Below are 14,304 nucleotides of genomic sequence, written 5' to 3'. Positions count from 1 at the left end.
ACTGCTCAAGGGTGAATGCACTGTCGACGGGGAACCGGGACATGGTTCTGCGCGATTTGGCCAGTTGTTGACGGACAACTACGCCGCTGAATCCAGCGCCCCTCCCCTTTTCCCCGATTGATACTCCCTCTCACCTCTGATGTTAGTTTGTGGCGTCGGTGGCGAGCGACTAAACAGACGAATCGATTCCGCGATCGCCTCAGTTTACCGGCCTCGTTTCCGCCCACCTCATTCATCAGCTCCGTCGGCAGATCACGGCTGTAGTCGGAACTCATCTCATCTCGCCACCGTCTAGAATCTAGATCACCTCGGTTCCATAGCATCCGTACGGCCTGTCGTCATCTGTAGTGATTTTTTCGATTTTCAAGCCGTACCTAATCTGTAGCGATTTGATCGAGTTACTGTTACATTCGCTCGGGTGGGGCAGAGCGGCGCTCTGGTTCCGCTCTGACCTCCGCTGTTTTCAGTGGGCGTACCCGGATGGTCGTCCAATCGACGCTGGATGACGTCATCCGCACGTTGCACAGTGCTGTTTGGAGCGGCCCGCGGTGCGGCACCGCCTGCAGCACCCGCCGCTGCGCGGTGCGCGCCACGTGGCAGTGGGATTGCCGTCTCTCTCTGTCAGTCACGGTGCTGAATCGCAGACATACCCGGGGTGTGTGCCGTGAGGTCGCGGCGTGCTCGCGTGTCTTTAGTCACGAACCGGTCCGCTTGGTCGTGAGTCGGCACTGTGGGTCAGTTGGGACACCGATCAGGTGCCCGGTATATAGGGCTTGAGGTACCCGCTGCAGCGCTCTCCGCCCCGGGCGGCCGTTCACAGGCTACGGCGGATATCAGACATGGATATCAGACGTGCCTCCAGGGGCGGACGGACCGTTGCACCGTTTCACTGCAGCGGTACACGGCACACGCCGCTTCTCCCCCGATATATATCGCACGGAGCGGCCCTCGGCGCGCTCTCACCGGGCTGGAGGTGACTCCGGTTACGGTGAGCGCAGTGAGAGGTCGTTTCCAGCGGCAGCGGCGCGGCGGTCGGTCCGGCCGCACCCCTCGCCGGCCCGTCGACCGGTCCTCCTTTTTGCCCCAGCGCCACGCTGTGACGTCATGATGAGGCCTATTTTCAGAGCGGCTCGGCGCGAGTTTTTCCATCGGCCGGATCGAGCCGTGTCGTGGTCCGGGCAGCGCCAGGGTCGCGCTCGTAGGGCACCCGGCTGGGGACTCCGTTCGGCGGCCCACTGACAGCCGGGGACGCTCCCCGAGCTCGACGAGCTGTGGCCGCCGACCGGATGTCTATAAATATATGGTGTTATCTTTTGTGGCGGCCTGTCAGCGGCCGCGGCTGTGCGAGCTGGCCCGGCCGATGGGACCGTGGATAACCGCTAACCAGTTGGCCATGGCCGACGAGCCAGCGGGGACGGTGGATCATCGGAACGACGAGGCCGGCGGGGTCTGTCGCCGACTCAGCACCGCCCAGGTACCCTAATCGATCTGCCGACCGGTGTGACCGTGGGGCGTGCCGAAGCGGCCCCACAGCCGGCGGCTCCCCTGCTGTACGGGCGCTGCTCGAACGGCGGCAGGTGGTACGGAGCGAGGGCCGCCCCACACGCCGCCGGTCGATACTGCGCACCGGTGGCCCTCGGTAACCCCAACACGACGGCTATACGGCGCGCTCCGTAACCCTAACACGGCGGGATCATAGCACTTTGTAACCCTAGCATAGCTCCACTAGCCTCCGTAACGCCTACACGGCAACACAGCTATCCGTAAATCCACGACGGCATTTTTCTTCGTAATTCTCACACGGCGCCCCTTCGTAAGCCTGATACGACGAGACGCCCTTAGTAACCCTTACACATGGACTCAACTCTGCTCGCTACGCTCTGCTAACAGCGGTCTTATATCGGACTCGGCCCGTCTGTATACGTTGAGAGACAGCGGGTGTGTGGCGCCGGCGAAGCGGCGGGCTGCGCCTGTTCCAGTAATCGCCGCGGGGTGGTCTTGGTCCGTGTCACAAGCCAGTCGGTGACTCAGCGACGCCGGGTCGATGTGCAAGCGGTCGCTCGAATCAGAGCTTTGCTTCGGGTCACGGGCACGCCCTTTTCTACTCTACCAAGCCGGTAATAGGGCGGGCTGATGAGTCTTTCATTCGGAGTAGGATGTGACAACAACTCGGTGAGTGATCGTCGAGTTGGTTCGCTGGAATATGTACTGACACTGATTGCAGTGGATATCCTGATTATGACACGTCAGGGGTAGGTCACGATCGATGGAGACGAGCCGCGGACGGACGGTGACATCGGTCGTTCGCTCGTGCCGCTGAGTGGGACGGTGTCGATGTTATCGAGCGCGAGCCTCTCTGATGGTGTCCGGGTCGGCCCGACCCTGGCGTGTTGGGTTGGATGGGTACGAGCGGGTGAAGGGCAGAGACGGAGGCGCAGTTTTCCCGCAGCTGTGCAGCTGGCCCGCCGGGATGTGGCGTGTCGGCTCCACTGTAACACCGCCGCCGCCATCACACCGGAACAGTGACTGGACTGCCTTCCGCCGCCGGCGGCGCACCACGTCACTGACCGGGTCCCGGGAACAGCCGCGGCCGTCCCGACCGACCCGTGCAGACCCGCCGTATGAGGCGACTGGGGGTGGTTCCCAGAGGAGGGGAGAGCCGGTCAGGCGCGTCACGTCACCCTGTCGCTGATATCAGCTCCCGGCGCTCAGTGGGCAGCGGCTGTCAGCGGACGAACCGGCGCTGACACCCACCTAGCTGTCAGAACCGGGCGCGAGCCGTGGTTTTACCACAGCGAGCCGACAGGGGAGCCATTGTCGGCGCTGTTCGGCCGTTGTGAACGTGCTTGGAACCAGCGTCTGTATCATTCCGCCCGCGTGGGTGTGCAGGCAGTGATTTTCACGTCTGCGGATACGTGCCTGGACTGGGACCGGACTCCGAAAGTCTGCCTCTCCCGTTAGGTCGTTCTGTTTCTCATCGGCCGGCCGCGAGCCTGGCGAGGTGGTGGTCCTAAAGGGGGCGATGTTATTTAAATATACAGCCGGCTGGAGCGCGGCTGCGGACGGCTGTCGGTCTGATGGTCCGGGTCTCCGTCTGTATACAGTGCAGGATAAAGCTGCTCGCTGCTGGCTGCACAGTGCACACGGCCGGGATGGTCTCGGGCTGCCATTGGTCTGAACGGAGGGACTGGGTTGGGGTTTATGTGTTATGTGACTGCTGTGGTAATATACCCCGATGTCTTACTGACGTCACCAATCAGCCTTCCTCTCTGCGACTGGTGTTCTGTTGGAACATCCTACCGCATGGTATGACCGAGACGCTGTGACTCATCTCTGGCCACGTCAGAACCAAGGACGCTGCCGCATACCGAGCAGTGATTACCGACTCGCAGCGGCCGCCGGCGCCGCGCGGAGGGGCGGTCCGACCGCGAGCTGCGCGGGCTCGGCGTGTCGGTCTCAGAGCCCGCACATAGCGGGACCTGGCGGCTGGCGTCCCCGCTCCCGAGCTGAGTGTGATGGATCGGCGACCGCGGTTGGACTCGATATGCAGCGCCGCGCGGTTGGCGAGCGGTTCGTTTCACTCGTATTGGCCATCGCTGTGGCGAGCACGGCTCTGGCATTCCCAGGTGCCGGTTGTGGTCGCGGCGAGGCACGACCGTCCCCGATACGGCACGGTGGGGATGGGGATGATTTAGTCGGGTATTTAGTAGGCGAACTCTGTACGCGTGCACGGCAGGAGGCTGGCGGTGACAGACGATCAAGAGAGGAGCGTGCTCCGCCGGCGACTCCAGTGGCGTGGCAAATGTCCCTGTTGTGCGCCCCGAGGTGTTCAGGGCTGGCCGACGACACCGGATGTCTGGTCAAGGTGTGTTTGTTGCAGCGACCCTGAGTCGTGACTCCACATCTCTCTCCAGTTGCTAAAGGCTGCGTGTCTGTGCAGCAGCATCCGCCAGTGTCGCGAACCCTGTCATTGAATAAGATGTGGCGCTCCGTCTCGCCTGACAGAGCTGCCTTTGCAAACATTTAGCTTTTTTTAAAGCCTGATGATTTGCAAGCTAGCGCAATTTCTTTTGTTTGGTTTGGAAATATGCAGGAATTTCACCTCGCGCACGGCGCTAAACACTCACAGCCGAGCCGGTCGTGAGCCCAATACGAGTATGTAGCTAGTCTTCTACGGGGGACGTCACGGGACCAAGGGTTGATGGTATCTCGGGCTGGCTGTTCAGCCAAGCCTAACACCTCTGCCGTTACAGCCCTGCGCGCCATATCGCCACCGTGTTTAGACGGCGCCGGACCTGGTGACCTAACTGCCTGCTCGGCTGTCGACACTGTTGGTGCTTTAGGCTGTCAGCGGGGGCGCAGCGCTGCAGCCGGCCGACACAGCTATCAGGAACCGCATCCGACGCGCCCCCTCGACCCCAGGGCTCGACCCTCCTACACCCCAGAGCCCGACACCCCCCGAGCCGGCCCCGTGCCTTGCGCAACTGAGATTTATCGTTTCTGCAGTGTCGGGCCGACGGGGTGACGGCGGCGTCCCCCACCGCTCGGTTTTTGTTAGGGTGGGGTGCTGAGGGGCGTGGGCTGGCGCTCAGAGCTAGGGACGCCGCTTGGTCGGGTGTGGGTTCGACGGACTGATTCGCTGTTACTGATGGTATTTTTATGCGCCTATGCTCAGTGAACCCGAACAATCACGGCCAGCGATTGTTGAAAATTGCTGTCACCGACCTCGGTCTGTGTCCCGAGTCTCAGTATGAATATTTGGCCAACGAACCCGTGCATGCCGCTGGCGTGCCACCGAGCGCCGTTTGCGGTCTCCACCGCGGCGACTCAGCGATATCCGGCTCACGACGCGAACGTGTGCCATGGTGTGCTGAAGGTGTGCTGCCGGGGCGGTTACCGGGAGTTTGTGCGACGTAGCGGGTGGGACTGTGCCGGGTGTTAGCCCGGGGTGACGTGGTTTGTCGGTATTGTATGGCTGGGTTATGTGAGCGATAGAGTAAACCGGTCTGGGGTATATGAAAGGAGGTCTCGCTGCGGGCATGTGTGGAACTCGGAGCGAGCTCATCTGCTGCACATGTATGATGAGACCCAGCCAGCAGCAGCAGGGGTTCGGTTACCGAAGGCCATGATAACACGGCGGCGGCGACAGTTTACCGTGACTCAGCCTCCAAGGCCGCGCCCCGGCGATGACTGACCAAACCCGCCCGGCCCGCCGCTGCCGGACCGTGTTTGAGGTGTTCACTGTTCGTCGTCTCCGTCAACGTTGCGTGTTTGTAGAGTGGCCGGCGCCGGCGCCACTGGAGGGTGAAAGAGAGACTCCTTTTTACCGAGAACAGGGTGACGAGGCGGAATGGTGGCCGGACTGTGCGGGCTTCTCAGTACTCACCACTAGTCCCACGCCGTTGGCAGTGGACGAGGCTTACGGGAAAACTGTCTGGTGCTAGTGCCGAGGTATGTCTGATATGAGTTAGTCCCGGTGTGGATGAGCACCTGCAGACGGTCATGGGAACTAATATCGCGTGGGCGGCGAGTTACGGCTCGTTTAGAGCCCGTTTGCCTCATTAACGCCGCCACGCCGCGCCGGTGGAACCGTGGTAACGGAGCTGCCCCACTCTGCACTTCCCACCGCCCACCAACGTCCTCCACCCACCGCCCACCGTCCACCACCCTCTGCCCATTGTCCACTGTGCACATTCCACTGCCCAGTGTCCACTGTCCAATGCCTGCCGTCCACTGCCCAGTGTCCACCGGCCACCGTTAGTAGCCGTCTGTGCGCCAGCTTTGATCGGCTTATGTTGTGGTGATGATAGCGTTGATGGCGGCGATGACGCCGATGGCGTACTGATGCGCCGGATGGCGTGCGCCGGCGGACAGGCGGCATCCTCAGTCGGGCACGGAGTAACGCGCCGCCGAGCAGCGTCCCACCGGCGCCGGCTTGGTCCCCCGAAACGGTACGGCGCGGCGCGGCCCGGTTAGACCGTGTAACGGACCGGCCCGGACCGGCGCCGGGGCCTCACGGGAACGGACGGATGGAGAGTCTCTCACGGCATACAGAATCGGCCGTGAACTCACCACCGTGACCGGCAGCTAGCTGCTGACGTATTGGATCCGCAGGGAACACTAAAATCGAACCGTGCAGGAATGCGCGAACCCAGAGGCACGCGATTAAATCACAAATAAACCAATCAAGCGTGGAAGTAGGTCAGTTAGAGATCGGCAGATATTTCTGTCGAACGCTGCGGCTGTGAGATGGCATCCAGGAATAATAAGATAAATTCGTAACAAATGTCTTCCTTCCTGCGAAGTATGACGTTTGGCGTAGATTTATGCCCTGCTGAAGCCGTCACTGGCCTTCGGTCTGAACTCGACAAAAACTCTGCTGATGACTGTGTGGGTCGAAGGTGGCGGGTCGGGCCGCGTTCGGCTGACACAGGGTGGTCGTGTATACCGTGTCCTGTTTGCCGTTCTCTTCTGGCTAGAAGCGGCTGGTCTCTATTTGCTCGCGGTGTTTCGCCGGCTGCATGATAATCACACGGAGACTCACATGGACTAAAGCTGGACGAAGCGCCGCTTAGGTGGTGTTCACGCGAGGTGGCGTGGTCCAGGCGATACCCTGTGTGACTGTCCGGTTGAGGGAGGGAAGGGGAGGATTAGTGTTAAATCAATGGGCGCTTGAACCTGGTCTGGTGTGGAAAGAGGTCACATGAATTGATTAGTTTGAGTAGTTATGTAAAAGCAATGAAGCCTACGGGTCGTGCAAACAATAGGCGTGCTTCAGTATCTGTGTCATAACCCTATTTCCTTAAATAGATTGATGACCTTTTTTCTTGTTTGCATTATTTGTCGTGTCCTGTATGTGCATTGTGCAAAGAGCTAAAATCTGTTTCGTTTGTGCGTACAAACACCTGACCTGTCTCATGTTTGTGAAAATCTCTGCTAATCTCCGAATATATATATTTATTATGCATTATGCAAGTGACATGACCTCCCTATGTGACCCCAACTGACCTGTCTCCCTGTCTGCACAGGTGACCGGGCAGTCCCCGCGAGCGGCCGGCCCGACCAGCGGCGACCAGACACAGTCACAGAAAAGGATGAGCGGCGCGGCGACGAGCCGCTCGACGGCGCCGACGTCGGCTCCACCAACAGGTCAGTGGCCCTGTTGACCTTCCCCTCCTGGGTGACCTTCTTCCCCTCAGCAGCGTCCTTCTCAGTCCACAGCTTCGGCTCGACTTCATTTTCTACAGACGGCCGGTGGGAGTTAATGAATATTGCATCTCGGGACTTCTAGAAATTCAACCATCATTATCACCCTCAGACGACTGGAGCTTTGGCGTCGTCACTGTATACAATGTAGCAGCAGTGGCAGCAGCAGGAGCGGCGGTGATGACTGTCGTCTGTCGTCACCGTCACTGTCGGGGTCGCCGCCGACACATCCACTGCCATCTGACACCCAGACTAGACAATATCGACGTGACATCGGCGCCGGGAGATCGATGGTGCATCTCTGAACGATCGGCAGCTGGGGGCTGGGTCGGGCCGTGACGGGCTGACCCACGCGGGCTCGGCCTCCTGAATAGGCTCATGGGTGGTGGTAGGGTTGGCACTTGGCTCCAACGGTCGGCTCTCCTGGAAGGGTGGAGGGCCCTCCAGACGATGTGAAGAGGACCGGTTCATGTGCACATCGACTGGGTGCTCCGCCCGCCGCCGCGGGTGCCGGGCGCGCCGTGGGGTGCACCTTTCGTGTGATATACGGGTCTGACTGGCGGCACCCGCTAACGCCATGTTGCTAGGCAGTGGGGTCGATGAATTTCGGACGGGGCTTGCATTAAACTTGCATTCCTGACGGACGGTTACCGACCACTCCTGTCGGTGCTATGCCGGGCTCAGAACGCTGGTGCGAGGCGATTTTCCCAGAAAATGTGATCAGGAATGCCGGGCCCATTAATCTCACCTGCCTGTCTCATTGTAGTCGTATCTAGGAATCGGACAGGCGTCGTTCTGGTAACTTTTGACATCGGGCTCCTGGCTGAGCGGCTCTTCCTATACCATAGATCCTGTTCTGTGCCGGGTAGCACGTCGCTCGACACCTTGGAGAACTGGTTATGTTTGTCTGATGAAACACTTCTGACGAAATGTCACTGGTTGATCGTCAATGACAGCCTGTTGATGACAGCACCGAATGGTGTGGGACGACAGGGATAGATTAGCGGGAAGTGTATAAGACGACTCATGGCTAAACCTCTGCCGCACCCAAGCCTTCAGTAAAGGGCGTCGGACCCGCTCTCTCGGCAGGTCTGACCAGCTGGTCTTCCATCCGATATGGTGTGTTCGGGGCCGACAGAGGCGGCCCATACTTCTCTCATCCACCTTAGCCGGGTGTGTCTCAAATCCTGGACTCGGGAGAAGGCTGGAGAAAGGTGGTCCATGATTCACAGAGCTGTGACGTCGACCGGAGGAGCGGTGGACGTTGCTGACCAGCCGTCAGCGTCACGATCTATCACTGGCGGTGACCATTTCACTCTGGCGTGGGTGTCACTGCACAGTGGCGCAACACCCAGCGACCAGCTCCAGTGCGGGGCTGCTGCGCTGGACGCTGCGGCCCGGCTCGGCCCAGCAGTCCACTTGGTAAAACAGGCTGTGTTTGTGCTAGCCGAGATGACGTCAGTCCACAGACGAGTGACCGTCGGACCCTGGGCGGGCGGCGCTGGAGGTCTGGCGACTTGGCGAAGGACAGAGGAATAGGCAGACGGAGAGACGGTGGTGCTCAGATGAGAGTGCGAATGTTGGCGAATATGTGGGATGTGTTGAATATGCGGATGCTAGTATCAATGATAGACCGCCTTTGCCCCTGTCCCTCGACTGCTATGATGGGTACTGGCCGCACGCAGCAGCTGTTCTACGGACTAAGCCTTTATGCCTCATTGAGTTTGCTCGCTCACTGCGCGGCTCCGGGCCGTCTGTCCGGGCCTCAATGTCACCGGACTGGCGACTATGACAGCTGGCTGTCCGGGTTGGGGCTCCCGGCCGCGCCTGCAGCGGCTGTGACGCCGATGGCCCCACAGGCCCACACGGTAGCCGCGCCGCACAGCCGGCCGGCCGGCCGGCCTTGGCTGCCGGAGCGGCCACTGGCAGCCGCCGCGCCTGCCATCTATCGGCGCGTTTGTGAACTGCGCGGCGGGTGGCGCCGCTGCGCCGGCGGAGCGCTGCCGGCGCGACCGTGTTCAATGGGCCTGCTGGGAATATTGCTGCTGTCCGCCTCCGAGAATTTGCTCAGCGTATTCCTGTTTCTGTTGTTGCGCATGTTAGTAGCGAGGGTGGCCAATTTGTCCTGTTTTGCAATTGCAAATGTTCTTTCATCACAGTTGCTCGCTGTGGGATGTAAATTTGCCGGATTTATGTAAACCTCTTGTAGCATTGCGTCTGGTTTCGTGACGTGCACGGGGGTAAGACGTAGCGCGCGACCTTGCCGTAATCTTGTAGTCTATCTCCGGCCGACTCGACCCATCCATCGCGTCAGGTGGCCGGTCGCCTAGGACAACAGCTAAATCCAGCGGCGGGGGACATTGGCGGCCCGCTTATGTGGGCTATTTAGCGGCGCCCATTGGCCGTGTGCAGCCTTGATGTGCGCTTTGGCAGATCGGCCCGGGCGGCCGGCTCTCTCCCGAAATAGTCTCTCCGCTCGGGCTGGGCGGCTGGCTGCCGGGGACGGGACGGGACGAGCGGCGCGCCGGTGCCAGCCATGCGCCGCTGCCGCCGGCCAGCTGACATGTGGGCCACCAGTCAGCGGCTGTCGACGGCGTCAATAGCCCGCGCCGGGCCGACGCCGTGGGGAGGGGTCATAGGGCAGGAGGGTGCCAGGGGGTGGTGTTGTGATGTTTAGCGGTTGTGTGGAGAGATGTGGTGTAGTGTTGGCAGAAACTACACCGCATCGACAGCTCGTCTGTTTTTCCACCCCTCTGATGAACAGTGTGTTCACCCTGTTACAGTCTAGCGCACATATGAAGCTCGCCAGAGCCTCCCCAGCCTCTCCGATCATCGACGCGCCGGCCGTCGAGCTCGGGTCGGCGCGCGGTGCGGCCGCTGGCGCCGGGCCCAGGCGCAGTCGGTCGGCGCCGCTCGACGGCAGCCCGGTCCGCCGGCAGCCAGTAGGCCGACGGCTGTCTGTGAGCTGCCCCCGTGCCACCCTCTGTGCACCCCCTGTGCTCCGGCGGCCCGTGCTCCGGTGGCCTTTGCTCCGTGTGCTCTGTAGGCGTCAAACGGAGGAGCCCGTGAACCTGTGCAGAGGCGGGGAGAGGTGGGCTGGTTGGAGATCAGCGCCGCCGTTAGGGTGATGCTGAATGGCGCTACGGAGTTTTGTGAAACTTGATTTCCATGTTGAAAGAACTAGAGAATAGTGGCTTTGGTGGTTTGTCTCCGACTAGTTTCTCGTGGTTTGACATACGAGTCGATAGTTTTTCAAGATTGTTTTGCCCTCTAGTGTCTATGGCTTCCTCTCAATCACCATGCTTTACCGTGCAGCATGCACATTGCACGTCATTTCCTTTCACCACCTTGTGACATCACCCAGCGCATCCCTCCGACCGATCAGTGCACCCGGCGTCCCCCGATCGCAGCGTGGCGTCATACCGGAGTGGACAGTCGGGTGACGTGGGCGCACCTCCGCTCAGCGGGCGGGGTTATCCATCATCATCACTGGGAGCGGTGACGGCACAGCACTCCCCAGCGGCCCCGCGGTCACGACAGCGGGTCGGTCGGTCGGTCGGCTGAGGCTGGCCTGCTCGGTGACATTAGGTGGTTTTGGACAGAGGTGACAGGCTGGCTTGTGATGAGTGGGTCCGTAGCCTTGAGGTTGTGGATTCTCCGTGCCAAATAGCTGCGCCGTTATATTTTTGTCAGCTTTGTTATGGCCAACTTCCGAAGCTCGTAAATCTGGCAGATGTGTTCCATTAATATCCCAGGTGAAATGATTTTTCATCATCTGGTAGCGACTTGTGGCGATTTGCGTCACTGTTTTCGGCGCCGCTGGCTGTGGTCGGTCGGTCGGCCGGCGGGGCCCTGCCAGGGCTGCTGTCGACTCTGAGACCGGCCCAGAACACGGCCCGAGCGGCGGCTGCCAGCGGTGCACGTGTCGTTGCCAATAGCGATAAACGTCGGCCCGACCAGCCGCGCCGCCTGTCGGTATCGACTCGCCCCTGTCGGCCGGTCAGCGATCTCCGATGGGTACACTGGACATGGACAAACCATTGGCCGTCCCTGATCGCCAGCTGGATTGGATTCAAAGGCTGCACGACGACGCACAGTGTGAGTCAGCCGCGCCAGTAGCAGTCCCAGTTGAACGTTTATGGCGCATATGTCATCGTTTTGCTTTTCAGAGGCATTTGATGGTGAGCGCCCCTCGCAAAATACGCTATCTTTGCCATCGGCGGAGTGCGCGGCGCGGGCGTGGGCGGTATGTTTGCGCCGCTGTCAGTCAGGGAGGCCCGGCCGGCGGCAGAGCAGGATATGCGCCGCTCCCTCCCCCTCTCTCCCTCGGTGCAGTGTGTGCCGACTCGGGACGGCGGCACTCGTGGCCCACTCCAGCCTTTGTGTGCCATCCTGCGCCGACTGTGGAAGCTGATAGGGCGGTGGCCCTCCGATGGCAGCGAACGGACGGACCTCGAGGGCTGAGCTCGGCGACTGGACGGGCGCGCTACTGCGACCGTCGCCGGAGCCTGCTGCTCCGCTGGAGTGCTGTATGAGATCCAGTCAGGTCGGAGAGATGGTGATAAGGCAATAGGGCGTCCGATTCCGTCCAGAATGATGTGATGTGCATTGTGCATATTGCACAGGTGGTAACGCGCAACGAGAAATGCATAAAAGAGAAAAGATGTTGCCCGATATGCTGAATGATGATCCTTTCAACCAAGGCTGATGCTCTACTTTGTGTTAACATTTTGCACTGACCTCTCCTTCTCGATTGGTTGGCTGTTGACATTTTCAAATGATTGTCCGTCAGCCCTTACCGTCAATAATCCATTCGCTTTCGTCGTCGATGTCATTGGTGCGGGGTCATAGGAACCTCCCTGAGGCCAATCCCATGACGGATGCCGCATTGTGTATGTGTCCGGCCATCAAACTTGGCGAAACGACTGGCCCCTGTCACGACGACAGAGAAAGTTGAGCGGTTGCGCAGAGAGCGCCTGGCTAGGCATCCGGCCCGGTGTTGGGGCCTTTCCAGCACTGCATGGGTCCACCGGATCGGGATGGAGCCGGCTTGGCTGGTATGACTGGTTAGTGGTTAGGTAACAGGCGCAATCGCGGATCGCAATCACCTGTCGGCTTGACGGTATGTAAGGTGTTTTAAGAAAAACATGCGGGCGCGTGTGAGACTCGTAAGAGCAGGGCTTTTAACTTGTTTCAGAGTTGTTTCCCGGTTGATGTCAACATGTTGGAGTTCTACATGAAGCCAGTTACACTGTTTTATCTGGTTTAGTCCCTGAACTCTCCATGACCCTTGGACGGCTTTCAGACATGTGCAAGACGCCTGTGCCAGAGCTGTCGGAGCGGCGGTGGCCTCGCCAGAGCCGCCGGACGCTCGATCGGCCGATTGGTCTGGTGCACGCTGTTCGATGCTAACGACTGACCTTTACTGGACAGGTCACCGGGCGCACATTGCAGACCTGCACCCGGCAAGGACCGGGGCGGAGCGGACAGGGGCGGCCGGGCACCGCTGGACGGACGGCTCGCCGTCCCCTGGCGTCCGAGCGGCGCCGGCCGCGCCCGATCCATCGCTCCGGCGGCGCCGGTGATAGATGGGCGCGCCGGCCGGAGCTGTTGTGTGGCCGCCGCCGCCCGGCCGTACGGCCAGTAATTGATGTCGTGTCGGCGGCCGGCGGCTGGCCAACTCCGCTGAGGACGGCGACCCGCCTTCCGCGTGCGTGCGCGGCGGCCGCGGCGGGCGCCGGTCGCCTGACGCGGTGCCGGTCCCGCCGGGGCGCCGGCCGTGTACCGTGCCGGAACCGGACCTCGGCCGAGACAAGGCCATTACGCTAATCGACGCGTCGGCGGCGACGGCGGCTTGACCCCGTCGACAGGCCTGCTGCGACGGTCGAGCCTCGAGTGGGCGGCCCTGTCTGGGTCGGGACCGGTGTCGCTCCACTGGCAGCGACGACGGCGACGTCCCGTGGTGTTCCCACTACCGCAGTGGGTGACGCGGTCGCTGGCTCGGCAGCCGCCGCGGCCGCCGCCGCTGACGGGTGTTGGTTTTAACTTTTAGGTGACGCCGGGTCGGTTTGTTTTGGTAGGGGTCGGAGGGGGCGCCGGCGGCAGAGGTGCGCCGCCGGCGTGGAGCCGCGCATTGATTGGCCGCCGGTCGACGGACGATCAATGGCGGGCGCGCCCCGGGCCTGGGCGGGGCGCGAGCGTGCCCATCTCCGCGGACTTACCGCCCGCCCGGCCACTTGTAGAGCACCGGATCAACGGGATCAGGCCGCCGCGCCGGCATGGATTGCCGAGAGACCGCGGAATCGGGCTCGGCGGCCGAAGCTTCTGATTGAAACGGACTGATGGGGACAGACGGGTCATCCAACCCTCCCCCACCTCTGCACAGGTTAGGAGCACGCATCTACTCGGAGAGTGTCATTCCCCTCGCTGGGAGCGTCCGGCCAAATCACCGAGCGTTAGTGGCGTCCGAGCGCAGTCGACGGAAGTAGCACAGCTCCGTCGGAAGGAAACGTGGGAGTGACGTCGGCGGGCTCTATCGTGGCGAGCTGCGCGCCGACCAGAGACCTTCCGGCGCGCTGAGTGGGACGCCAAACAGTCAGAGCCGCGGCGGCAGTGGCGGCAGCGTGTCAGTGACAACACGGAGCGAGAGAGTGCGAACCGCGGCGCGGCGGGGGCCCGAACGCGCCGCCGAGGGCACAGCGCCGCCGCCGGTGTGACGCCGCGTGACGGTGTGACGGGTGACGGCCGTGACGGCGCCGCCGCCAGTCGCGCCATGCCGCGGCTGCACAACGGTCTGAAGCCGGAGGAGGTGGCCCAGCGGCGCCGGCTGCCGGTGCCGCCCCAGAACTCGCCCGATAGGTCGCCGGTTCGGTGGGTACCGGCGGATGGGGGAGGGGTCATGGGACTGATTGGGGATGGTTTAGGGCGGCAGTGGGGTATCGTGTGGGACTGAAGCGTGGTTGTGTTTGTTGATATTGTTTGTTGATATTGTTTGTTGTTTGTTGTTACCGGATGTTCGCTGCCCTCGACCAGCGCACTGAGGCGTCGTGGCGCAATGGATGTTCGCGCGTTTTTTTTTTCCTCTATGGTTCAACGGTG

At 61.4% G+C, this 14,304-nt stretch overlaps 1 protein-coding gene across 6 annotated transcripts in view; it reads left to right on the top strand.

Moving 5' to 3' along the window:
• Positions 1-14,304, top strand: part of LOC122366399 (rho guanine nucleotide exchange factor 11-like) — a 131,049-nt gene that overhangs the window by 93,790 nt on the left and 22,955 nt on the right. For all 6 annotated transcript variants that reach the window (XM_043338615.1, XM_043338611.1, XM_043338616.1 and 3 more), the window contains one exon: positions 7,029-7,149. In XM_043338615.1, coding sequence (XP_043194550.1) covers positions 7,029-7,149 — 121 coding nt within the window. The remainder of the gene's footprint in view (positions 1-7,028; positions 7,150-14,304) is intronic.

The sequence above is a fragment of the Amphibalanus amphitrite genome, unplaced genomic scaffold, assembly GCF_019059575.1.
Source record: "Amphibalanus amphitrite isolate SeventyFive unplaced genomic scaffold, NRLGWU_Aamphi_draft 000803F_arrow, whole genome shotgun sequence".
NCBI lineage: Eukaryota > Metazoa > Arthropoda > Thecostraca > Balanomorpha > Balanidae > Amphibalanus > Amphibalanus amphitrite.
The sequence above is the reverse complement of the archived record's forward strand: the minus strand, read 5'-3'. Positions and strand labels throughout refer to the sequence as shown.